The sequence below is a fragment of the Dermochelys coriacea genome, chromosome 11 (genome assembly GCF_009764565.3).
Source record: "Dermochelys coriacea isolate rDerCor1 chromosome 11, rDerCor1.pri.v4, whole genome shotgun sequence".
Classification (NCBI taxonomy): Eukaryota; Metazoa; Chordata; order Testudines; family Dermochelyidae; genus Dermochelys; species Dermochelys coriacea.
The window spans coordinates 38,569,432-38,594,769 of NC_050078.2; the positions used below are offsets into that span (position 1 = coordinate 38,569,432).

The 25,338-nt window shown below is 39.0% G+C and overlaps 1 protein-coding gene across 1 annotated transcript in view; it reads right to left on the bottom strand.

Annotated features, from left to right (window-relative positions):
• STK39 (serine/threonine kinase 39) overlaps positions 1–25,338 on the bottom strand; it is a 198,400-nt gene that overhangs the window by 133,793 nt on the left and 39,269 nt on the right. The window contains exons 2-5 of the mRNA XM_038422540.2: positions 22,879–22,991; positions 10,653–10,761; positions 9,019–9,160; positions 5,901–5,956 (exon numbers count right to left, since the gene is read on the bottom strand). Coding sequence (XP_038278468.1) covers positions 5,901–5,956; positions 9,019–9,160; positions 10,653–10,761; positions 22,879–22,991 — 420 coding nt within the window. The remainder of the gene's footprint in view (positions 1–5,900; positions 5,957–9,018; positions 9,161–10,652; positions 10,762–22,878; positions 22,992–25,338) is intronic.

A 25,338-nucleotide genomic window follows, 5' to 3' on the forward strand; every position in this document is an offset into this window, starting at 1 on the left:
CAAAAATCTAAAGCAATCACATGGATAGAGTTTGGGGTAATTCCTTTATAAAATGAGTGGATCTCAAAAATACTTGAACTAATGTTTTGGAAAAGTCACAGTGTCTCAGCAATTGCCTGATACGTCCTACACTTGAAGCCATGTGATTTCAGATACAGCTAGAAGTCTGCCCAATTATTTCCTTTTATTTCAAATTTAACATCAATAGAAAAAGCAACTGAAGATTTAATATCCCATTAAATTTTATTAGATTTTTTGGGGAAAAAAGGTCAAACCTCCACATGTTACCTCTGTTTATTTCCAGGACTTTGGAGTGGAGCCCGGAGCTGGAGTGTGGAGCAGTGGAGCTGCAGGTTTTTGCCCCGAGCTGGAGTGGAGCCGGAGCACAGAAAATCTTGACTGCTCCCCAATCCAGTTTTTTGTTTTTCCATTTTCAATCCAAAATGGATGAAATTTAGCAAGAAAGTCCTAAAGGTGCCAAAAAGCTTCAGATTGTATAAAAATTTATATTAACATCTACTTTACCACTTTACGCAATATGTCACACTTATTCTCACTTCGGCCGAAATCAAGATTTAATGTACAGATACAAAATTACAAAGTTTTTTGGAGATATGTTTATTAAAGAATCAGATAATCATCAGACATCCGGCAACACTGCAGACTGCTCCCACCCTTGTGCAAAGGTTAGGCGGGTACGTACTCGCATAGATTAGTTAGATAAGTGTGTGTTGATACTTCTTTTGTAAGGGCTGATCAACGAGACGCGCTGAGTGCTGCGATTATGGAAAAGTGTGACGTAAGACACAACATTTAAGATATCACAAACAGGTATATTGCAAAAAAAATTACACACACACACTTTTTGTTTATTGATATATTAAGATATCGCAAGAGATATTAACCACAAGCTCATTTCTCACACAGGCTCCCATTACCAGTACATTTGTTCATTTGTACAAGCTCCCATATCACTCTGGCAGACTTATTTTATAGGTCATCTGTTCAACGGTCTTTTGGTAGCGTTGTTTGTTATTTTAAGTTTACTGAAAAATTTGCGTGCAGCAGACATATAAATATACAGTAGATATAAATTAGGAGTGATTTTTGTGATAAATCCAGAGTGATTGGAAAATGTCCAACACAACTTTGGGGGTGAATCCTTAGGTCATTTTAAGAAAAAACGTTTCTATGAACACGTCCTAAAATTCTTCCTGAGAGAGATACAGTCCCTTCAAAGAGGTGATGAAAAGTTAATTTCTGATTAATATCTCAAAAACGCTTTAATATAAAGTAATGAAATTATGTCTGTGTTTTAGCGTTAGTATGTGCTACCATATTATATTATCCAAAATTATTTAAACCACAGGTGTCCCGAACTGGCGGTTGGTCATTTTTATTTCATATTTCAAGAAAGGCTTCTCATCGACTGCCCTTGGCTACGAGCGGTAATATTATGTTCCATAATAACTTAGTTTTTGGTTATTATTATGGTTAAAATGTATGGTTCCAAAGTTGAAAAATAATAAGTAAAATTGTTTGTATCATTCTAAGCATTTAAGAAGATTAAAATTTTTAAACAGTTTTCTTGGAAACAATTAATTATACAAATAAAATTAAGAGTACCATTTTAATGCATGTTTTAGCATTAAATTATATTCCAGAGTCGTATCCGTTAAATAGTCAAAGATTTAAAAAAATATTGAATAAAATTGGCCCAGTCCCCCCAGTTCATGACGCCTGTAGTTTAAATAATTTTATTTGAATGATGATGTATGATAGAACGTTGGAAATAAAGTTTAATGGGAAAGCTGATTCAAATTGCAAGTACAGTCCTTTTAGTAAAGAGCAAATTTTCAGAATTATGTTTTTGCTTCATCAGCCTGAATAGATTATACAAGATAGAGCAAACAACAGGTTCCATCTTGTACAATGTTTCCAGCCCGATGAAGGAAAAACATATTTCCGAAAATTTGCTCTCTTTATTAAAAGGACTGTGCTTGCAATTTGAATCTGCTTTCCCATGAAAGTTTTTTTTCCAACCTTGTAACGTGTAGCCTCGTTACTTCCCAACAATCAATGTTGTAGAACAGCAATAGCACGTATTAATGCTATGGAACATACCAAATTTCATTGATACATCTATATAAAAGCATTTTTGAGATATTAATTAAAAACTTGGAAAATATTTCAAATATTTTTACTGCAATATTTCATAAGAAAAACTTGCAATTTATAAATAAAAATTATATTTATGTACATTAAAAACACTACTTCATTAAAACTTCAAGAAACGTTAAAATATTAAATATACTTTAATAACAATTTTGTGTAAAAAGAAAATCAATCATTTTTGTCCAGAAAAATCCAAAATAAATACGAAGTACCTTAAGTTGTTAAGATATCAGAAGCAGGTACATTATGAAAAAAATGTAATGCTTTTGTTCATTGCTTTTCAAAGATCATAAGATTTGGCCATGGCTTCAACAACAAAAATCAAATCTTGCCGCCCCCCGCCCCAGTGATTGATAGCTGATTTACGGAAAAGAATCTCAACGGCGTCTTTACTTTTGAATTTGAAAAACCCAAATTTGGGCTTTTGGGAAAAGCAAAGAAGAAATTGGCAATGTGCAAGGTAGGAAAAGGAAGTGAATGGGGAGCTCCAACCATGTAGCTTCAACACAAGTGAAACAAGTGCTGTGAAAAGTTTCAATCTTTGGCGGCATGTAAAATGTAACCATCCTGAAAACTATGCAGCTCTGGTTACAAAAAAGGACCAGGAAGATGAGGCAAAACAGAAAGCTGATGCGGCTAAACAACATTCATCTGACTCTTTGAAAACTCCTGGAGAAAAAAGGTTTCTTTCCCCCCGCCGGACCTTCATCTGAAAAGAAACCCAAAATTGAGCAAACAAAATTTGACTCATATTTGAAGTCCTCAAAGGTTACAGTCACCATGGATGCCAATACTTTCTGTGAAGGGCTGATGGAAATGGTTTGGTGGAGTTCAACACCGCTCACTACCTTCAGGTTAAAGAACAAAGGATTCCAAAAAAATGCAGGTGAAATGCGTTGGCAGCTTGGCATTTCAACGGGGCACGATGCGGTTCGTCATTTAGTTGTCAGCACAGCTGAGTTTGGTCGCAAAGAGCTCAAGAAAGCTTTGGAGCAAAAATTGTGCTAATGAAAATGGATGCTGCAACCCATGGAAACAGAAATTTCTTTGCAATCAATGCTCAGTACTACGAAGAAGGAAAAGATAAAGCTGTGGCAAAAACCTTGGACATAAATAGACACTGAAGGACATCACAATTCTTTGTACGTGAAAAGTCAAGTGAAAGCTATTTTAGAAAAATTTGGGATCAGTGAAATGCAAGTGCTGAGCACCTGCATTGACAATGCAGTAAACATGACATGTGCAGTCAAAAATTTCAGCAAGGACAATGAAACCATTTCTACCTCTGAGAACAGGGATGTGGACAGAACTGAAGCTATTTTGCCTGATGAAAGAGCTAAATGAATGGATGAAATCAAACTCAACATGGATACTGCTGCGCAATGGGTTAAATGACCCTAGCCTCATACTTCCAACATGGCTTCATGAGGACGACTCAAAACCCAACTAATGAGGTGTGGTATTCACACTCTTCAGTTGGCAACCTGGGATGGACTGAACAAAGAACATGCGAAGAAATTTCTGGCAAAAATTCAACAAGTCGTCAAACTACGAACCCCCAAGTATTCGAAGTGTTCTGCTTGATCTACATGGGGTAACTCATTCATTGGATACTGCGACTCACTGGGGTTCAAGATTTGCGATGATTGATCGGCTTCTCATTTTTCAATCTTACTGTGAACAAGTGGCTGCTGCTGGAACAGGATAGTTAACAAAAGTTAAAGTTAACAAACAAGTTAACAAAAGCTGAATGGGACGAAGCGAAGAACCTGCGAGACCTCTTGGCAAAGCTGAACCAAACCGTGAATCTTCAAGCTGTCGATGTAACCCTGGGAGTTTTAATGAAGGAATGGCAAAAATTGTCAAAATTCTTGCAAGAAAATGGTGGACAAATTGCAGAAGGAATCCTATCCTCCATGCAGAAATGCGAAGAGAAGCTTTTTGACAATATTCATTTCCTTGCTTGAGTTTATGTTGACCCACGGTATCAGATTCTTCTTACCTCAAGGGAAATACCAAAGGCAAAGGAAGGGCTCCTTGATATTGCTTGACGACTCGAAAAACAAAATCTATTACTACATTTGAACTCGGCGAAAGAGGTTGAAGAAAACGAAACAAAAAGGAGTCATCAACAATCGAATCTGCGGTTTCAGAAAGTTCACATCCTTCAGAAATAGCAGGCTGTTCTCAAAACTTCCATCTCCACTCTGAACTTGTTCAAGCATCTATCCCCGAGACATCTTCAACCATCACAGGGAAATGAAGATAATTTAAGCACCAATTCTTCAGAAGATGAAGCCTTCGAAAAGGAATTTGAACAAACAAGAAAGATGGCAGCAAGTTTCTGCGATACACAATTGTAATGAAGCAATATTTGAGAGAAACTTTCAGGAACATTGTGAGGCAATGGAGTCTATTGGTAGGCTAAAAGTTAAGTCTGTTTTTGAGGCCATTCACAGCTACCCACACAGCATTCAAGCTGCCTGTAGAATTGCTTTGAGCATGCCAACAACTCAAGCTAGTGTAGAGAGACTGTTTTCAGCTTTAAAGTTAATTTTAAATGATTTGCAGCAGACTATGGAAGACAACTTGATATCTGCAATAATTTTTTACAGAATGAATTATGAATATTCTAGTGTGTATCATTGATGACATTTAAATTGTTTTAAAAATCGGAATAAAATCAATGTTTTTTCAAAATTACAGTATGCACTTTTTTATTTAGTTAAAAATTAATTTGAGTTGGAGCGCAGAGTGGAGCTAGAGTAGTAACTATTGATGCTGGAATGGAGCTGGAGCGGAGCAATTAAAAAATTTGATTGCTCCAAATCCCTGTTTAATTCAAAGGAGATTTCTGCTCACAAACTGAAAACTAACATTTTTCTAATTTGTGACTTGCTCTTGATAGCTAATCTACTAATAGCTTCTGTTCTGTTCAGCGTTATTTCAATGCCCTTGCAGACTTCTATTTAAAAACAAAAAACAAAAAAAACAAACAAAAACATGCAAAAAGTCATGTGGACAACCCATGGCATGTTCAAAGCTTCTTTTAAACTTAAGCAGCCTAGTGGCTAGCCATCATGAGAATTAACAATTTACTTGGTTGATATTATAGACAGACTACCACTAAGAAGGAAAGTGCATGTTTTATAACCTGATCTTTAAGAGGCCTTTGAAATTATTGGAGTGTCCGTCATGAAACAATGAGATGCTAAAAGTGGAAAGGGAGGCATTTTCTCCTAAACATCACTCCACACATCTTCAAGAAGAGTCTTGAGGCCAAGGTCACTATAAAAACATCTCCATTGTATTTTAGTGTAGATTTTAAAGTCACCATGATGTATTGGAATAATTTACAGAAATAAAGTTCATGACATAAATGCAGAAGACATCAAAGTGAATTGCTAAGTCTGGGTAACAAGTTCTCCCATGCATGCGGATCGTACGAGATGCTGGGAAATAAGTTTTTGGACACTCTTGGTATGGATTGTAAGGATATAGGCTGCTCAGATGCTTTATTGTTGCTTTGGAGATCATGTAGTCTCAAACTGGGCTAATGCACCACATTCTTCAGTTGACACCCTCACATTATGAAGTTGGTAGCCCAAGAGATACTACAGCATTTCCGGGGGGCGGGAGGGGGTGTCTCAAAAGGCATGACTTAACCCAGATTAGCTTCATTTCCATTTCTCCTTGACCGACTGTTAAGCCTCAATCATCATTACCTGCTATTTGTACTGAGCCATCTTCACCCAAAAGGATATTGCCAGCTTTCAAATCCCTATAATGCACAAATCAGAAGAGAGTTAACTTTCTGAATAAATTTCATAATGTGTGATTATAGCTATTGTACAGAAAGCTTCATAAGACAAATGTAAAAATTAGTGAAAAGGTTCAACTACTCAAAACATGTTGATTATCTGATCTGAAATTAGCTAGCAAAGACGCTCCATGGACGTTTAAAATAAAGGGGGGGGGGAATGGAAGGAACAAAATTTTGTTAGCTTACATAAAAGCAAATAAGACATGCAAAACTGAGCTTGCATTCTTTCAGAGTCTAATGCCAGAAGGACCCTTTTTGGTTTATGTCCAGTGTATGAGATATCAAATTTCACTCAAATACCTCCATAGTGAGCCCAATGACTTTAGACCAAAGCATTTCAGTCTTCATGAGACTAAACTGTTGCATGCCAGACAGAGAACAGGAGAGCAACGGCAGAGAAGTGATTAGGTGAGAGACCCAGATAATGCTAGCAGGCAAGTCCATGCCTCATGCTGCAGCAGAAGGCAAAAAACCTCCAAAGTTCCTGCCAATTTATCTTGAGGGAAAATTCCTTGCCAATCCCAACTCTGGAGATCAGTTTAACCCTGACCATGAGACAAAGACACACCAGCCATTCATCTAAGAGAAGACTGCTCTGTACCACCTCAGAACACCAGTCCACCCCATCTCCAGCTGAGGCCAATCTCTGATGCTTCAGAGGATGGCAGAAAAAAAACCCAGGACACATCTAGCTAGTTGTGCATCAGGAAAAAAATTCCTTCCTGACTCATGCAGGCAACTGGCTGGAACATGAGTCATTATCTTAATGCAGAACTGCAATAATTACGAGCTTGAGGCAAGGTAGGCAATCCTATTCTCCCCAGGTCCCATGAAGGAAGGAGATAGGGGAGTTCACAGATTCCAAAGCCAGAAGAGATTAAGGAGGCAATCCAGCCCAACCCTCCTGCACAGTCCGTAGAGTTTCCCCCAGAAACTGGATTAAATCATATTTTTAGAAAGAAATCTAGGGTCTTAAATACTCCAAGTGACAGCAAATTCAGCACTTCCCCTGGGTAAGCTGTTCCCTCGCAGCTAGGAAATTGTGTCTTACCAGTAGGAACAAAAGCCAAATCTATTTTGAATGGAAACTAAGGGCCCAAATTCAGCTTTGATGTAAATGGACACAACTCCAGTAACCTCAAGGGAACTGTACCTTAACAGCAGTGGAGAGATTGATCCTAGATGTCTCCATCCTAACAAACCAATGAAACTTTTCAAAATTCTACAGTGAGGAACTACCCTAACTGCAGCAATAATTTTAAGAAATAAAACTGCTTTCTTTAATCATCTTTAAAATGCTCTAACCAAATTTATGGGAAGAGATTAAATAATTTACTGTAAATTTACACCTGACTAATGTGATGCATACACATATACACGTATTTAGGCGGGCTGTAATACTTTGGTCTCATTTTGGTTATGGGGTTAGTATTACTGGTGTTGGTGGCCTATGATATACAGGAGGTCAGACTAGATCAAACTCTACAACTCAATCCTACAAAAGGCATCTACTCATGCTTAATGTTGCTTTGTTTTTAACTTTAAGCATAAATCTTCGTAGGATTGGGCATTTTTTAAAATTACAGATTTATACCCATTTAAACTGCTCCTTTCAATAAGCATACAGTAAAAAAAAAATTAAGAATTTGAGTAGTCCGTCTTCCTAGGATTTACTGAAAAGAATTAGCGTTTGCTGTCATTGACTAACTCTTCACTCATTGATATATTTTAATAGGGAAGCAAGTGGTGGTGAAGGGAAAAACAAAAACACTAGCCATTTTGGAAGCAGCAACTCCAGTTGTTTAATTTAGCGTCTACTACTAGGGAAAAATCAGCAACAACCCATTTGGGCAAGAAGAAAAAGATTCTACTGTGAACAATGCTTCCATGCTGCTGCTGTATAATATAAGAGAATTATTGCTCTTCTCAAGCTTCTTATGCCCCATTACAAAAAGAGCTGAGAAAAATCTCTCCCTAATCCAGAGGGCACGGCGACCATTAGACTGTAATGACTCTTCCTCAATTTAGCGTGGGCAACAAATTAAGATTTGCGGCACATTCTTTGAAGGTCTAGATTGGAATTCAAGAAACATAGGTTCTAGGTGAGGAAAATATACATGTCTTAATTTGACAAGAGGGGGCTTATTTGTAAAAAGCAGTTTGAAGATGAAACATGCTACGTAAGTGCAACAAGCTAATATTGCATTGGGCCTGTGCTGTACCGTTTTAGGACATTTGTTTACGATATTTATCACCTTTTGAAATCAAACAAACAATTAAAAAAAATAAAGACACTACTGGATGAAGCAAAGAAACTGTTGAAAGTCTCGTCCTTAAAGCCAACCTTGTCTTAACCAACAATACTCCTGGAGGTCAACATGTAGTGCTTCTGACACCAAAACTCCAAGTCATGGAAATAACTGGAATATCACTATAGCAGTCATATAGAGCAGCCTGAGTGAATGGAAAAAATATAAAATTACATGTGATCTATACCTTACGAGTCGGTGGGGAAAGTAGATGAAAAGTGGACATTTACTAAGATACAAAATATTTAAAAAAAAAAAAAAAGTCCAAAGGTGTTCATGGGTCCTTCAAAAGTAGGTTTATACCAAGTCAGAGGAAAGCACATAGCAAAAAAACTAAGCATTGATTCATAGCTATGCAGGCACAAATATTCACTAGGGGGCCCAAATCAGGCCTCAATTGCGCTATGCACCATGCAAATATAACAAAAAGAGGGTCAAAGCCCCAAAGAGCTTGCAATTTATGTAGAAGAGGAGACAGAACAGTTAGATACAGACACACAATACAAGATAACAATGCTAAACCAGACAAGGAACACTAGCTGCCTAAACGGTGCTATTTGCCACCAAGAATTATTGAACATAGTCCTTTAATACTTGGAGAAAAGCATCAATTAATTCACCTAACCAACCTATTAGGACTGACCAGTGTCAGCCATAGTGAAGACTACTGATGCATATTAAGACTACAATTCACTGTATACATGCTCCTACCTGTGAATTTGCCCATTCCTGTGTAGATAATCTAAGCCTTCCAAAACTTCTTTAAGAATTGTTGCTATTATAGCTTCTTCAAGGACACCATTCTTGTGTTCCCCTCTGTTGACGATATACTTTATTATATCCAGCATTGAACCTAAATTGAAAAGCCGGATTTCCATGGGGGCAGGGTGAAGGGGAGGGAAAACAAGTCATAAACAACCTGTTTGAGCAGTCTTACTACAGTGATTATTGAGATATCAGAAAATCTGGTCTCTTAGTTCCTACATTTGAATATTTACACTTCTTTAGTCCTATTAAGCTATTCAATTTAAAAATCTTTCTAGGCTTGCACAGAGACCCTCAACTACCAGCTGTTTGAATAAAGTGCACAGATAGCTTTTTTTTTTTTTTTTTTTTAAACAGAATGCTCAAAAAAAAAAATCAAACATTCAACTTTCTGCTTACTTGTTTATTACCCTACTGTTATACATTTCAAGATCATTGCAAGTTTACACAACCACTTTACAAAACAGACTAGAATATGTTTCCTGCCTTCAAGAGTTTACAATCCCAGATCCCAATTCTTCACTCAGATCCATGCAGGCCAAATCCCCAGGCCTATAGAGATCCAGTTGCAGAACTGGAGATGAAAATTGTGCAGAGTAATGAAAAGTATTCTAAGGAGAGCACTGCGCCCTTGGCAACATGCACTGTGACGTATCGCTTTTCAAAACAAAGCTTTTGTTTTTAATTAGTGTCACAGTTTTCAATAGCAACATTGTCTTTTCATCTAGGCATTTCCTGACAGTAACTAGCTAAGGTATTAATGATCATTTGGCTTCATTTTGTGTCCTCAGCTGCTCTAGTTAGTCATTAACTGTTGGCCAACAAAGATGATATTTCGTATTATTGCTTAGTATTTTCTCCATTTCAGTGAAGCCCAAGTAACAAACTGTTATTTTAGGCAGATTTTCCACATTTGTTTTTTGATCATAGAAGTAGACTAATCATCTGCTGCCATCAGAACAGATCTTAGAGAACATTTAGTAACACAAGATGATAGAGTAAGTTATTTGCCAGCAAGGAAAAATTTGGTTTCCCAACTACAAACACATGGAGTTTTCCATCTTTTCCCCTCCCAGAGATGACTATGATTAAGTTCTCATAGTGTCCACAATAATCATGCAAGCTGTAGGAATCTTTTTAAACATCCGGTCAAAAAAAAAAAAAAAAAAATATAGTGACACAGCAGAGAAAAAACAGGCAACTTCTGCTACAGGCCTAATATGCATGAAATGGAATTGGTCTCTCTCTTGGTGAGGGACAGGCTGAGGGAAATAGGACCTGAAGTAGTTTGTTTACTCTTATTTTAAATGAGTAAATGAATTTAATGATCAAGAAGAAAATGACAATAGAACTGATTAGATCTGGAAAAAGTGCATGTTTACTCACACAGCCTGAATAATGTACATTAAAAAAGCAGCATCCCTGTTATGCCATTGAACCAGTGTATTCCTCTACTTCCTCTTCCCCACAAAAGGAGGAATTTGGACTGGATGAATTAAAACAAATAACGTGTATATAAAAATGACATCACACATTATCCTGAAGTTAAACAAGCTCAAGCAAAAAAATCAATTACTTACCTCCACTTAGTAACTTCATAACCAGCCAGAGTTCATCCTTAACCACAAAGGATGTGTAATAGGTCACTATATTGGGATGATTGCATTGACTCATGGCTTGAATTTCTTTCTATAAGAAAAGCAAAAACAGGACAGTCTGGAAAGAAAGCAGTTCTATTTTGCTATAAAACCATCATTTTATGTTATTAATTTCCCAAGTAAAATACGAGAATAGAATACTATATCCACTGTGATCGAATTGGCCCGGTCAACACTGGTTCTCCACTTGTGAGGTAACTCCCTTCCCTTCGTGTGTCATTATATAATGCCTGAATCTGTAATTTTCACTCCATGCATCTGAAGAAGTGGTGTTTTACCCATGAAAGCTTATGCTCAAATAAATCTGTTAGTCTTTAAGGTGCCACCAGACTCCTTGTTGTTTTCGAGAATAGACTAGTTTACACACACACACACACACACACACACACTCTCTCTCTCTCTCTCTCTCTCACGGTTTACATAAACCTTGGGCAACAGAACCCATTTTGAAGATGGGGAATATTAAGGGGAAGCTGGCCAGGAGATTGATACCATGATGCCACTCTTTTCTTCCAGAGGGAGGGAATTGTTAGTCATGATCCCACAGGGAGCAATGACAGATAATCTACAAGTGCAGAAGGCATGGGAGTAGATCACAGAGAAGAGCAGGTTTGGCATGCAATTTGGAATTAAGAGGAGAGAACAAATCCATTGTAGAATAAATGAGTCTGCACCCTCCCTGGCTTTTCTCAAAAGGCACTTGGCAGCACAGAAACAAAAAAACTGATGTAAGGAAACTCTAGGATTGGGAAATGCATTGGACAGAAAGAAAAAGGAGTACTTGTGGCACCTTAGAGACTAACAAATTTATTTGAGCATAAGCTTTCGTGAGCTACAGCTCACTTCATTGGATGCATCTGGTGGAAAATACAGTGGGGAGATTGAGATATATATACACACACACACACACACACACACACACACACACACACCCACCCACCCACCAAGAAACAATGGATTTCTGGGCAATTTGCAAGCTTCTCGGGAAATATCTGACAGCATTTGTAAAGGACATTTCCAAGCTAAGGCTAGAGCGAGTGCATGATAAAACCCATTGTTTCGTGTTCTCTGTGTGTATATAAAATCTCCCCACTGTATTTTCCACTGCATGTATCCGATGAAGTGAGCTGTAGCTCACGAAAGCTTATGCTCTAATAAATTTGTTAGTCTCTAAGGTGCCACAAGTACTCCTTTTCTTTTTGCGAATACAGACTAACACGGCTGCTACTCTGAAACCTGGCATTGGACAGAGAGGAAGAGTGGTGAAAGGGGAGTGAAGTGTGGGATTCAAAGTAGAGACCACATAGCCAACTGAGTGGAGGAAGCAGGCTCACAGCTAAAAGAGAAAAAAAGGAAAAGGAAATGACTTACTAGACAAGTACACCATCAGAAGTGACCAGGTAACGTGGCCAAAACAGCAGCACTACTAAGTCATACAGACTGCAATAGGTTGCAAGGAAGACAGTTGTACACATTCACAAAGGTAACTAGAATCTTACAGTCCAAGACCTCCTTTTCCAAGGATATTTTCTTATTTTTAAACTTCACATTTTAAGAGTATTTCTTACAGTGCCTCCCAGACAATGATACATTGGAGCTATTTCTGTTCTTTAAAAAGCAAGAAAATGTAGTTTCTAGTTTATGTCTGGCTTCCACACTTCTTTTTAGTCAACCTGAAGGCTTCTAATGGTATATCTACACTGCAACACAAGCTCCTGTTTGAGCCCAGGCTCAAACCTAATCCCCCCTTTGTGTCCACACTGCAATTGCATTAACTCAGGGCTTGGATCCTGCAGGGCTAGTGCATCCGAGCTCAAGCCTAGCTGGGATCCAGAGTCTGAGCCCTACTGCTTTGCAGTGTAGACAAAGCCCCATTTAACTTGTGCCCCATGAGTCATCCAGATGTAACCCACAATTCAATGGGACAACTTCCTTAGTCCTCTATCCCAAAAAAAATCTGCAATCCACTCTACTGAAGACAGAAGCCGCCACTCACCCACCCCATGGTGAATGGCAGGAGCTTAGATCAGTATTAACTCATGCTCTTCTAAACACAGATCTGCAAGCATGCTATCAGAGAGCCTCCTGGGTTTGCAAAGGAGTTTGGCAGGCTGCTCAAACTTTCTGTAATATGAAAGGCAGTCAGTAAAGTTTTTTCCCCACACTGTACCATGGTCCTAGGGCTAGAGTGGCCACATCTAAGGAGTGTGCACTAGCGATATCATATCTAGGAAATGGTACTTTGACTTGAGTCTATGCACTGTGGTGTGGATGCCAGAGCCCTAAATTCAAGCATGGGTTAGAAAAAAGTCTTAACATAGGATTTAAATACAATGTTGACAGTCAAGTCCAGGGTTCCCTAACGTGGATAGGCTGACTCAAGTCCCATTAGCCCTGGGCTTATATTGCAGTGTACACATACCCTAAAAAGAAGAAAAAAAATGGCCAAGTTTATTCTTACTACATTGAATTATATGTCAGAATAATAAGTGATTTAAATCTCATCTAAAAAAAAAAAAAAAAAAAAAAAAAAAAAAGACTGCTGTGATGTTAAGCCAAGGTCCTAAACATACATGATTTATTAATAATCTCATTGTACTACTTTGTAAAGTCAGGGTCTTAACCCAGCTGTCCACATCAAGTTGCAATAGCGTAGGTCACATTATGACTCAAGTTTAACCTGTACTCTCAGTTGAACAATTTTTTTTGTTCAGTTGTATACTGCTATTTCATGCTGTAAAACAGCTGTTGTTGTCTCTCAGAGGTACATGCATGTCACTGTCGGGCAAAGTTTACTCCAGATGTTTACAAAGGGCATGCAAGGTGAAATTGTTTGTAAAGAGTGTTAAGATACTTTAAAGCATTTAAAAAGGATTTAAGGATCAAAAAAATTCTAGTTGTCCACATTATGCTACAGTTAGCTGGTGATGTAACAATCACCCACTACAGCAAGCACCTCCAAAAGTCATTTAGCTCAATATCAGTTAATTGTGTTTATTAAAAAAAAACACAGCGCGCACACACACACACACACACACAGCAGAAGGATGGGAATTTCAATTGCGAAAATTTCAGAGCTTAAGATCTACAAATAGCAGTTATTTGGCTGAGGCATAGTTTGCTTACAGTGGGGAGGTTCACCTATCAACAACTTTGGGACATCAACAACTTTGAAAAAAGTGCATAAAACCCCATTTTAAACCACCTTTGGTGCAACACTTAGCAGGATTAAGAGGATGAGCAAAAGGATTTTTAAATTTTTTTCCCCGAAATCTGCTTACCAAGTGCTTTTCACAGTACTCAGTCTAAATGGGTAGATATTTTTCCTTGTTTCTATAGGCCTACCATGCAAACACTCAAGGGTTTTGGTGGTTTTTTTGTTGTTTTTTTTTTTTTTTTAATATGACTACAAAAGCTACAAAAATTGGCAGAGAGGACTCAGAGCAGGTGTTTAACTGAAGGTACTTTTAAAATTGTTTAATAATTGGTTTCCAGATGGTTGTGTCCCTTTTGTTAGAGATCTTTTTATAGGTTTGTCCTAATGTCACAGAAATCCATTGGATAACTATGTATTTATCAGATAGATCATTTGCCTGATAGAATGGAGTGGCTCTAAGCTCCAAAATGAGTGCAAGAGAATTTCCATTAACTGGGCTTAATGACTCTGCTACGACAGCTAGTAGCCAGGTAAGAATACAGAAATGCAAAAAACAAAACAGCAAGCTGACTCCATATATTAAAAGTAGTTCAAACCCATGTGTACTCAAGAAATTGTAAGAGTTCCTCTTCTTTCTTGCAAGCACAGTGATATGCAGAAATTTAAAAAAACAAACACCCCCCCCCCCAAGTAGGTCTCAACTTTAGAATTGATCATCAGGTCAGGATGAATAGCTATGGGGTCGAGGCAGTCATTGGTAGCCCCATTTCATAAATTGTAAAATCAGGTGTCTTATTAAAATAATGGCTAACAAAAGTCATAGTAACATTTAATGTAACTATTTTAAAAGTGAGTGAACACAGTCATCTATCTAGCCTTCGCCATAGAATCTGAGCACCTAATTCATTCATAGATTTAATCACCACAAACACTTGTGTGAGATATAACAAGTAGCTCATGAGGCACAGGGTAGATCAGATGACTTGTCCTACGTCACACAGAAAGTCTGTGGCAGAAAAGGGAACTGAATCCAGATCAGAGTCCAGTGACTCCTCTTCTTCACTTCACGGAGTCGTTATGAGCCAAAGTTTGATTTACCTTGTAGCATTTGGTAAGAACTTGATTTGGGAATATTCTTCTTACTCAAAACAGTAACGGCAACATTCACCATATTTAAAGATACTCACTTGACTGAATAGGTCCTTCAGGAAGTCTGGCCACTAAGTACAGAGCTTTCGAGTCATTGCTCACACAAGTACTCCTTACTCACATGAATGTTCCTATTTACACATGAGCAGTTTCCTTGATGTAACAGTTTTATGATCAAACCACTATTGATAACATTTTCTCAGCGATTCTGGACATTTAATATGCCAATAGAAATTTTGTTTCCCTTGCTGAGACTGAGGCCTGATCTACACTTAAAACTTAGGTCAACAGCTACCATTGCTCAGGGGTGAGCACTGTAGCTATGTAAATCTAACCCCGAGTGTAGACACAACTAAATCAATAGAAGAATGCTTTTGGTTGAGCTAGCTTATGGTCACTCAGGGAGCTGGAGTTCCTACAGTGATGGAAAAACCCCCTTCCATCCCTGTAGGATGGGTCTATGCTACAGGGTTATGGCGGCACAGCTATGGTGCCGTAGCTGTGCTTCTATAGTCCTTACAGTGTAGATATTGCCTGAGTTGAAGACGACAAGGACCCCCTTGCACTGACATTTGGTAGCAAACAGCTGGATTCACAGGGTAGTAGACAATTCTGCAGACACCAGCAGTGACATAAGATCTCTATTTGCACATCAAGTTACTGAAGTTGGGCTGTCTTTCTAAAATGCAGCAGTTTAAGATGGCAAATTCAGCTCACTTTGCAAAGTGAAGTGGACATTTAGCACAAAAGAAACTCAAGTATTATGTAATATTAGAAAGGAAAGAACACACTAAACAGAAGTATTTAATTCTTGAGCTACCTAATAAGTTACTTATTAAATGAAGTTCTGTGCTCACCCATTATGAAAGCCACTACCATCCTACAGAAAGTATTTATCATAGTTATTGTATAACATTATGAAGAATTGCATTGTTAGGAGAGTACAGTGTTTAACACAACCAGTATTCTCAAAAAGGAGAGCTCTCATAGAATGCTTGGAAAATATACTATACAGATGCAGAGAGAGAGAGAGAGAGAGAGAGAGAGAGAGAGAGAGGGAAACAAACCTCTATTTTGAAACAGTGACATCACAATACTAGGATAGAGCTAATAATTATCAGTGTCCTCTGCCTTTTAATGCATTTGGCTAAAGACTCTCTTCCAAGCGCATGTTTACAATCTGTTTGAGTCAACATGGAAGGACAACAGTCATGTGTAGCCAAAGGAACTGTGTGTGGCTCAATAAAATGTTTGCACATAAAGAATTACCATCATTTTAATATAGTAAAAGTGTGGGGAAGGAAGAAGGCAATATGGCATCAAAAGGTAAAGATAAACTGCCTCTGTTTTGGCAGACAGGCAAGACATCTTAGTACTGACAGACATGTGGATTCCTCAAGCTCTGACAGAGAATGTTTTACAAGAAGATAGTGCCTTCTGTTAAGGGCTAATCCCTTTTGACAAGATTGGGATTAAACCCTTTCCCTGTGAGCTGCCTCTAGAGCCAATTTAAGTAATATGAAACAAAAGTCTCTTTGCACTTTTTAAAATAGCAGGTTTTTTGGGGGGGGGGGGGGGGGAGTAGCAGACAAGTGCTAACATATCACACCACATTCCAGTGGAGACTTTTCCCAACCCAGGTCCGTTCAAAGCTCTGATTATCTACGGAGCCCAAATAAAATTGGGACTAAGCTGTCTCAGAAGACAATTCCTCTACCACAATCCTCTTGAGAGCAGCTACAGTTGGTTAAGACACCACACTATATTGGGGTGGGCAAACTTTTTGGCCCAAGGGCCACGTCTGGATATGGAAATTATATGGCAGGCCATGAATACTCATGAAATTGGGGGTTGGGAGGGCGTGAGGGCTCTGGAGCCAGAAATGAGGAGTTCAGGGAGGGGATTCGGGTGCGGAGGGGAGCATGGCTCCAGCTGAGGGTGCAGGCTCTGGGGTGGGGCTGGGGATGGGGATGCAGGAGGGTGCTCCAGGCTGGGACCAAGGAGATCAGAGGGCGGGAGGAGGATCAGGGCTTGGGCAGGCGGTTGGGGCACAGGAGGGGGTCGGGGTGAGGGCTCTGGGTGGCGCTTACCTCAAGCAGCTCCCAGAAACAGCAGCATGTCCCACCTCTGGCTCCTACACGAAGGCACTGCCCTGCCTGCAGGCTCCGCCCCTGCAGCTCCCATTGGCCACAGTTCCTATGTGTAGGAGCCGGAGGGGAGACATGCCGCTACTTCCAGGAGCCGCACAGAGCCACAGCACGCGCAGAGCAGGGCAAGCCTCCAACCCTGTTTCCTGGCTGGAGCGGGGCAAGTCTTGGACCCTGCTCCCTGGCAGAAGCTCGAGGGCCAAATTAAAACATCTGAAGGGCCAGATGAGGCCCCTGGAATGTAGTTTGCACTATATAATGCCAAGGGGAAGGCCATCAAGAACATTTGCAGTGGAGAGCCCAGGACTACAGGATATACTATCAGAAGAAGATGGTGGAGCCCAACGTATCAAGGACAAAATTCAAGACACCTTTATCTTGGCATTTCCACATCAAGGAGACCATTTCTCTTGGAAGAGAAATTTAATTTAGCTTATAGTAACTGGAGGTTCTTCAAGATACGTGGTCTCTATCTGCATTCCACTGTGCGTAGGCAAACACTCCATGAGCCTGGAGCCAGAAAACTTTGAAAGCAGTGTCTCTTGATCACCTGATGCCTCCGACCAAGGCATAAAAGGCAGGGCAGATCAACCTTCTCCACCATGAATCAGAGAATAATCCATTCCGAAGCAGAGGGGAAGGAGGGCATGTAGTAGACCACACATCTTGAAGAACTGCCATTTACTATGAAAGGTAAGTAATTTTCAAATGTTAGTACCTATGTGTACTGCACTGTGGGTGACTGACAAGTAGAACTCAAACAGAAGGAGGGTGTGAGGTCATAGATAGCAGACCCAAACAAAAGAACTGTTGTTCCAAAGATGCATCAGCAAAGGAGTCCTGTACCAAAACACAGTGTCTAGTAAATACATAGACTGAGCTCCACATAGACTGAGCTCCACATAGCTGCCTTAAAAATATTAAGCAGAGGTACCTCTTGAGCAGCGCCATAGATATTGCTTGTGTGGGGTGAGCATAGATTTTTGGCATTTAAGCTGACCCCCAGAGAGGACAGGAGTTGTAGCATTGGTCAGAGTTGATGCCTGGGCCTCTTGGTGTGACTTGGCACATTGACTGAGAAGGAGAGTGAGCAAGCAGCAAAAATTCTGAAGCCTGGAGTCCTGGGCATAGTCCAGTACCCAAACAGGGTACTTGGGGGGGGGGGGGCAGGGGCAAGAGTGCTCCTCAAGTTGGGGAGGCTAACATAAAACAGACAAAAAAAACAAAAACAAAAAACCAGAAACTCTAGAATATAAATGCTATTTATAGATATGTAAATATAATTTTCCACAGACAAGGAAGAAAGCTGAAGCTTCAGACACTGGAGGTTCTGACCCAGACCATGAAGCAGTGAGAAGGAACTAGAGAGGCACGGGCGTGCGTACGGGGTATGCCGGGTGTGCCCAGGCACACCCTAATGTCTTAAAAAAAAAAAGTGGCTTTGTGTTTTAATGTAATCACATGATACACTCTTTTAGTTTTAAAGTATGGATTGTTGTATTATGCAATAAGCGCCGAATTGAGTAATATAGATGTTGTAGAAATATATAGAAGGCCCACATTCTCTCGCAGCATGCATCCCCACTACCGTGGCACCTCATTACCATTGGTCCTCCCCTCCCCCTCCGACTATTATTCTAGAAAATTCTTTGGACCTACATAAGCGGCCACGCCAGGCGTGCCTAGCGCAGTGTCTACAGTGTTTGTAATCTTTGTTGCGTGTACTCTACTGAAATAGCGTAACAAGCCCATGGCTTTACGTTTTAAATCAATCATATGATACCCCCTTTTAATTTTAAAATATGAATCGATTCATTGTTAAGATAAGAAAAAGGAGCAGACAAACTGAATTATAATGAATGTGCTGATAGTAGTGCAAATACCTCGGACTCCTCTGTTAAGAACTTACATGAAGATAATGCCACCACAAGTTCCAGTGCATGTAATAAATTGAGTAATGACCAACAGAAAGACTAATCTCTTAGTTCAGGTCAGTGTAGTTCCTATTCAAAGCCATCAAACATTCCATCCAATGACCCAGTCTGTGATATTCCAAAAAAAAAAAAAAAAAAAAAAAAAGAGATAAGAACGCCGGTCTGTATTATCTAGAGGTCCTTATCAGCCTAGATTGAGCATGTTTCCTAGAAGTAAAATAGGGAATGAACAAAGAAGTTCAGTCCAATTGATATGAAAAGTATAGGTGGTTAGAATATAGCCCATCAAAGGATGCAGCATTTTGCTTTTACCGCCATTTCTTCTCCTCTAATGATGCAGCAAACAAAGGTCACACTGATCCAGCATTTATTGGTAAGGGATTAAGAAACTGGCATAGGGCTAACGAATGTTTTAAAAACCAACAATTGTCAAAATCATGTGTTGAGCTGTTCTTCATGGTCAAGTTTTAATGAAGGGAAACCTATTGATGTATTGTTGGATGAGGGCAAGCAGACTTCTGTCTAAACAAGAAGAACAGTGCCAAAACCAAAGTGTAATGGAGTGACTGACATTGTTCTGTGTTTGGTGAAAGGTAGGAGACCATTCAGGGGTCACAATGTAAAAGCTGACAGTTTTGAGAAAAGATTTAAAAATAAACCTGTCAATATGCTCCAAATATGATCCCATAATGGCAAAGCATGTGCAACAATCTCCTCGAAACACTACCTGTCCGAGTAATCGCATCCAAAGTGATTTAATTGTGGCCTTGCATAACGTGCAACTAAAGATTGTGTCTTCACTAAACGGAAAAACAATCTCAATAATTGCCGACGACACTACCGACTGTGGACACCATGAACAGATGTCCATTGTGGTGCAATATTTTGACAATGAAAAACAGTCCAGTTGAACATTTTGCATCTGTTCAGAGACTATTAACAGTTGATGCTCAGTCTATTTTTGACCAGTTAAAAATGACGTCCTTGGCATTCTTCAAATTGACTGGTCATCAGTGATGTCTGTCTATTTTGATGGTGCATCTATTATGTCTGTCTGGATGTACTGCAGGAGTTCAAATGAAATGTAAAGAAAGAAACCGTGAAATACTCTATGTACACTGCTATGCGCATTGTTTGAACCTCGTCCTAGTAGATATATGCACTTCAAGTAAACAAAAAACAGAACTGTGATTTTTTTTTGGTGTTATTCAGACTCTTTATGCCTTCTTGGAGGGGAGTCCTGTGCGACATGCAGTAATGGAGAAGATTTCACAAGAAGTAGAATCTTAGTTGAAGACTTTGAAGTCACTATCAAACACAAAATGGGCATGCAAAGCAAAAACAAAAAACTACTCCATCATTTTACAAGCTTTACTAGAGATTATCGAAACAACTCGCTTTGCTGACGCTAAAATAAAAGCCAGGGGCGTTATCCATCACGTTCATCTTTGCCCTTCACATGATGCATCCTATTCTCCAGATGGTGGTAAAAGTGAGTAAGGCGCTTCAAGCTCCAGATCTCATCTTACTTACTTCAATGACCAGGGTGAAAAGCTTGCGTAACTCTTTGGCTGCAGAAGTGGCCCAGAATATTTTCAATCTATTTTCAATGACACTGTGAAAATGTGTGTAGAGAATGTTGTATCGATTCCCCCAGTTAAGAAGAGAAAAAAGTCTGCTCGTATTGATGATGCGTTTGAGTCCCAGCATAACTGATACAAAAGAGGAGCAGGAGAGAATAACCTCATTTTACCCACTCGTAGACTCAATGATTACCGGCACTGACCAGCGATTTGAACAGGAGACTTGTAAAATTGTGACTGCAATGGGAAAACTGCTGAGCTTAGATATTGGCAGGGACGATATGAGAATCATTGCCAACAAATTTAAAGTGTCCTTGGATGAGCTGGAAGCTGAAGTCGGATTGCTTCAGGAGTTATGACGGATCTGTTCCTAAAGGTAACACTAAGACCACCACCAGAGAGTGGCTTGATTGGCTAAAGGAATTGGATCAGTCTTCCATGTTCCAGGCCTTTTACAAATCTATTCAATGCTTTGCAGTCTTATCTGTTAAAAGCTGTTCACGTGAAAAATTTTGAAATTAGCACATGTAAACAACTAAGAAGTACAATGTCCCAACAGCACCTTGACTCACTCATGATTTTGTACATTGAACAAGAATTAGCTTAGTCAGTTAATTACAATGATGTGATTGATGAATTTAAGTCCATAACACCTGGTGAGCGACATCTCATTCCCTAGGACAGGAAGATGAAGAAACCTTAATCTGTTTTGGTCAATTTCGGTTAGCTCATTATCTGGTTAAAGATAAAGATCATGAAAATTGACTGCATCTTTGTATATGACTGGTTATCACTACAGCAAAAATTTGGTATTTTGTGTCTCATTTTTTAAGTTTGTATTTTAAGTGAAGTTTAGTTGTCAATTTAAAAAAAATTAAGTTTAGTTAAATTTTAGTTTCTTTAGTTTGATGAATAAAAATGTCCTTTATGATTGAGTATTCAATAAATGTTTGGCTTTAAAAAAAAATTCCCGAGTGCACACCCTAATGAAATGTGTTGCGCATACCTATGTAGAGAGGCAGCAGATCTGCACCACCCTTTATTTCATCGGTCAGGGACATGGGATGAGCGGGGGTGCACATGTGGGCCAATGAACCATGCTTTCAAAATTCTTTGGCTCCGAACATCTGCATACTCCACAGTGGAACGCACATAGGGAACAACATTTGAAGTAGTACTACAAGTTTCTTCATTAGAAAAAAAAAAAAAAAATCCATATCCTCCCGGTAACAGCAACTTGAGAAGCAGAAAGTAGCACTCTCCCTTTTGGAATCATTTTGCATCCTTGGATTCTTGTCATGCTGCCTAGATAGCATGGTGATTGGTCTTATAAGCACCTGAATAGAAGAGTTATGAAAAAAACAAAAGTCTGCTAAAAGAGTTCTTAGTGACTCACTAATCTGATAGACTGCCATCACTGGTGCACTGACCTAAACTCCTACTATTCTAAAGTGGCTATTGTATAAAAACCCACTTTAAAAAAAAAAAGTCTGTATCCCTTTGATCAGTGATCCAAAACAAGAATTTCTGAAGCGGTTGGTATGGTCTATTGGATTAAAGCTAATGTCACAGACCCATATTAGGTCTGTGATATGAAAATCCTGATATGTGAAAAGATATGCTCTTAAGTGTGCTGTAATCCATTTTAAGACCAAATATAGACATTATTATTTTTCCAAAACTTCAACAAAAACCCATTAAAGTTGCATTTGTTTAAAAACCATGTCAAATGCTGCCATTCTTCATTGACATTTTTAACCCAAATAGCACATCCACCTCTCCCTCCCCCCCCATGTAAGTTTTCCCTTTATGTATGTTAAGTTTTGATTTAGACATGACTTTTTGTAAATAGTCTTAACATGAAGTTCAAACATTTTTATGGTCAAATTTCAAACTCCTGAAGACAGGTCACTTGTAAGAAATGGCTAAGGCTTAAAGTAAACTCTTCCAAAGACCTCAACACATACAGTCCTGACATATTCAATGTCTGCATTCTTGTTTTTGCACTTTTGAGATGTTATGTGATAGTACAGTTACTAGATGATCTGGATACAGTTCATTTATTAGTGCAGTGCCACATGTCTCCCAAGTCCTTTTTAACCTGTTTTCTGCATAAAAATCTCAGATCAGGCAAAAGAAGAGCTGTCCACCAACATTTTTCTCTTGGAATTTACTTACAAGCAATTCATCCATACTGGTCTGGCATTTTTCTAAGTTGATTCGCTTTATTGCTACACGTTCTTGCCTGGGGTTGCATAGTGCTGCTTGTACTACTGCTGTAGCACCACTACCTGGAAAAAAGAAAAAAAAAAAAAAACAGAGTTGGAATACATGCTTATATATAACACCACAAAAGTTTACAGTTAGATTTTAAGAAGTGTCATGCATAAGAATAAAGTTTGAAGAAAACACATAACTTTTGAAAAACAAGTTAGGCATCTACTTGTGTGTCTACTTGGACATTCCAAAAATGAACAGGCTCTCAGTGAGAAAGGGCTGAAAACACATGCGTGCGCGCGCGCGCGCGCGCGCACACACACACACACACACACACACACACACACACACACACACACACACTTGCCGAAAGAGAAGTTTTAAGACTCAATATTTTTAATCTTTTCATTTTGGTGTTTGTCCCATACTTCTAATTTCTAGAAACAGTTCTCATCTTCCACATTTATAAAATGGGATGACTGCAACCTAACTATGGAATTACCTAAATAACATAAGATTTAAGAAGGTGGGGGCCTCATCCCAGAACACATCAGTTTCAAATCAATGGGAATTTAAACTTTCCGTTACACAGAGTTAGCATATTACTACAAAGAACACCCTTTTCTTTTTTTTTAAATTAAAACACACACAAAAATTACTTCGCTCAATTGTTTCAGGGCTGTCCAAACTTCTTAGGATTTTGTCCATGCAATGTAATGAACTAAGGGAAGCTCCAGTAAAAACTTCTGCAGTTTTTCATTTGTGTTCCTGCTTGTTGACAGTGAGGTGGATGAGCACCCAATAGTGAGGTCCGACCTTGGGGAGCAGCATGCAAGGACAAAATACTGCTACCCTGTGAGGATCCCAATTAGGCATATGTAGGCTGCAGAAAAACTGGACTTAAGTCTCAACTGTGTTGAGCATGGCTATACCATTTCTAGTTCTCAGACGTAGCAATGCTGCATTAGAACTGTCCAATAGTGTTTTGCATGGAATAACACTATTTTGTTTTAGTAAGTGTTTTGTTTTGTCAGAAGGATTGACAGTACCATTGCTTTCTTTACCAAGAGCTCTCTGGGCTTGTTTGTCCTTGAGTGGACACCTCAGTACTGTTGTTTCTAAATTAATATATTCCTTTCAACTCCCATTCAGAGAGAAGGACAGTGAAATGCTTACACATTTTTCAGCATTCTACTGTGATCAGAGTGAGCCCTTATACAGGAGGAGCAAAGATGTAATGGGAGCATTTTGTCCATTCATCGCAGCAAACTGTAATCCTTTTAATTACTATCTGTAGCCCTATTTATTTTAAATTAAAATTATGGATTTGTACTAACTCTTTGAACTCATCAGTTTGTTCTATTCAAATTGGCCGGCTCATACATTATGTTCTACTTAGGCTTTGAAATTGGTTTGTTCTAGAGGAATACAAATTCTGAACAAAAGCCTTTTGTTGCTATATTCCACAAATGTGCTGTCATTTACCAGCTGGCTTAAGAACAATAGGGAACTTCCTCCTCCTATCTGAAAACAGAACTGACAATACCACATGACTAGAAGTTACTGTGTACGTTATAATGATGTTTGTTTAGTTATTTAGATGTACTGTTTATTGGTATACATTTTGTTCACATCATGCTTCAAAACAAAAGCTTTTAGCTCAGTACATCTACTTGGTTACAAAATAAAGCTGATCTCAAAAAAAAAAACTGCAACAGAACAAGTCAGAAGTGCTTTTGCAGGATGTGGCCTTTGACAAATATTGTTTCAATCTGTACCGTCAACTTGGAAAAAACCACATCTTTAAGCTGTTCCTGCAATGGCATCCAGGAAACAAAAGGCCAACCCCACAAGAGCCAAGTTTCTGGTATGTTTTTGTTAATTTTTTTCAATGAAAATGAGTACACAATGTGTGTCATTATATATTTCAGCTATGCACTGGAAGAGTTGCTGAAGAATTAAACCAGGATAGAGGAACTAAAGAAAAAGCTTGCCCTTTATGTATCTTTTCCTATGCCAGGAGTTTAGTTAATTTGTAGTAAGGGAAACTCACCCAAATCTGCACTTCCCAGCTGGGTGAAGAGTCCAAGGGTAAAATCCCGGCCCCACTAAGGTCAGCAACACAACTCCCACTGACTACACTGGGACCAGGATATGACCAGTTTTATTGGATGCTGACAACTCAAGAGTGCACATATACCCATTCCACCACCAACTACTAGACCTTTTTCCTTTTTTGGTTGCTACTCACTTTTCTCTCCCTTTTCTCATAGGCTTCAAGGCCAGAAGGGACCACAGTGATCTAGTCTGACCTCCTGCACACCCACATATTCCAGAAATAGACCCATATCCTCTGGCTGAATTACTGAAGTCCTCAAATCATAACAAAGACCTCAAGTTACAGAGACTCCACCATTTACT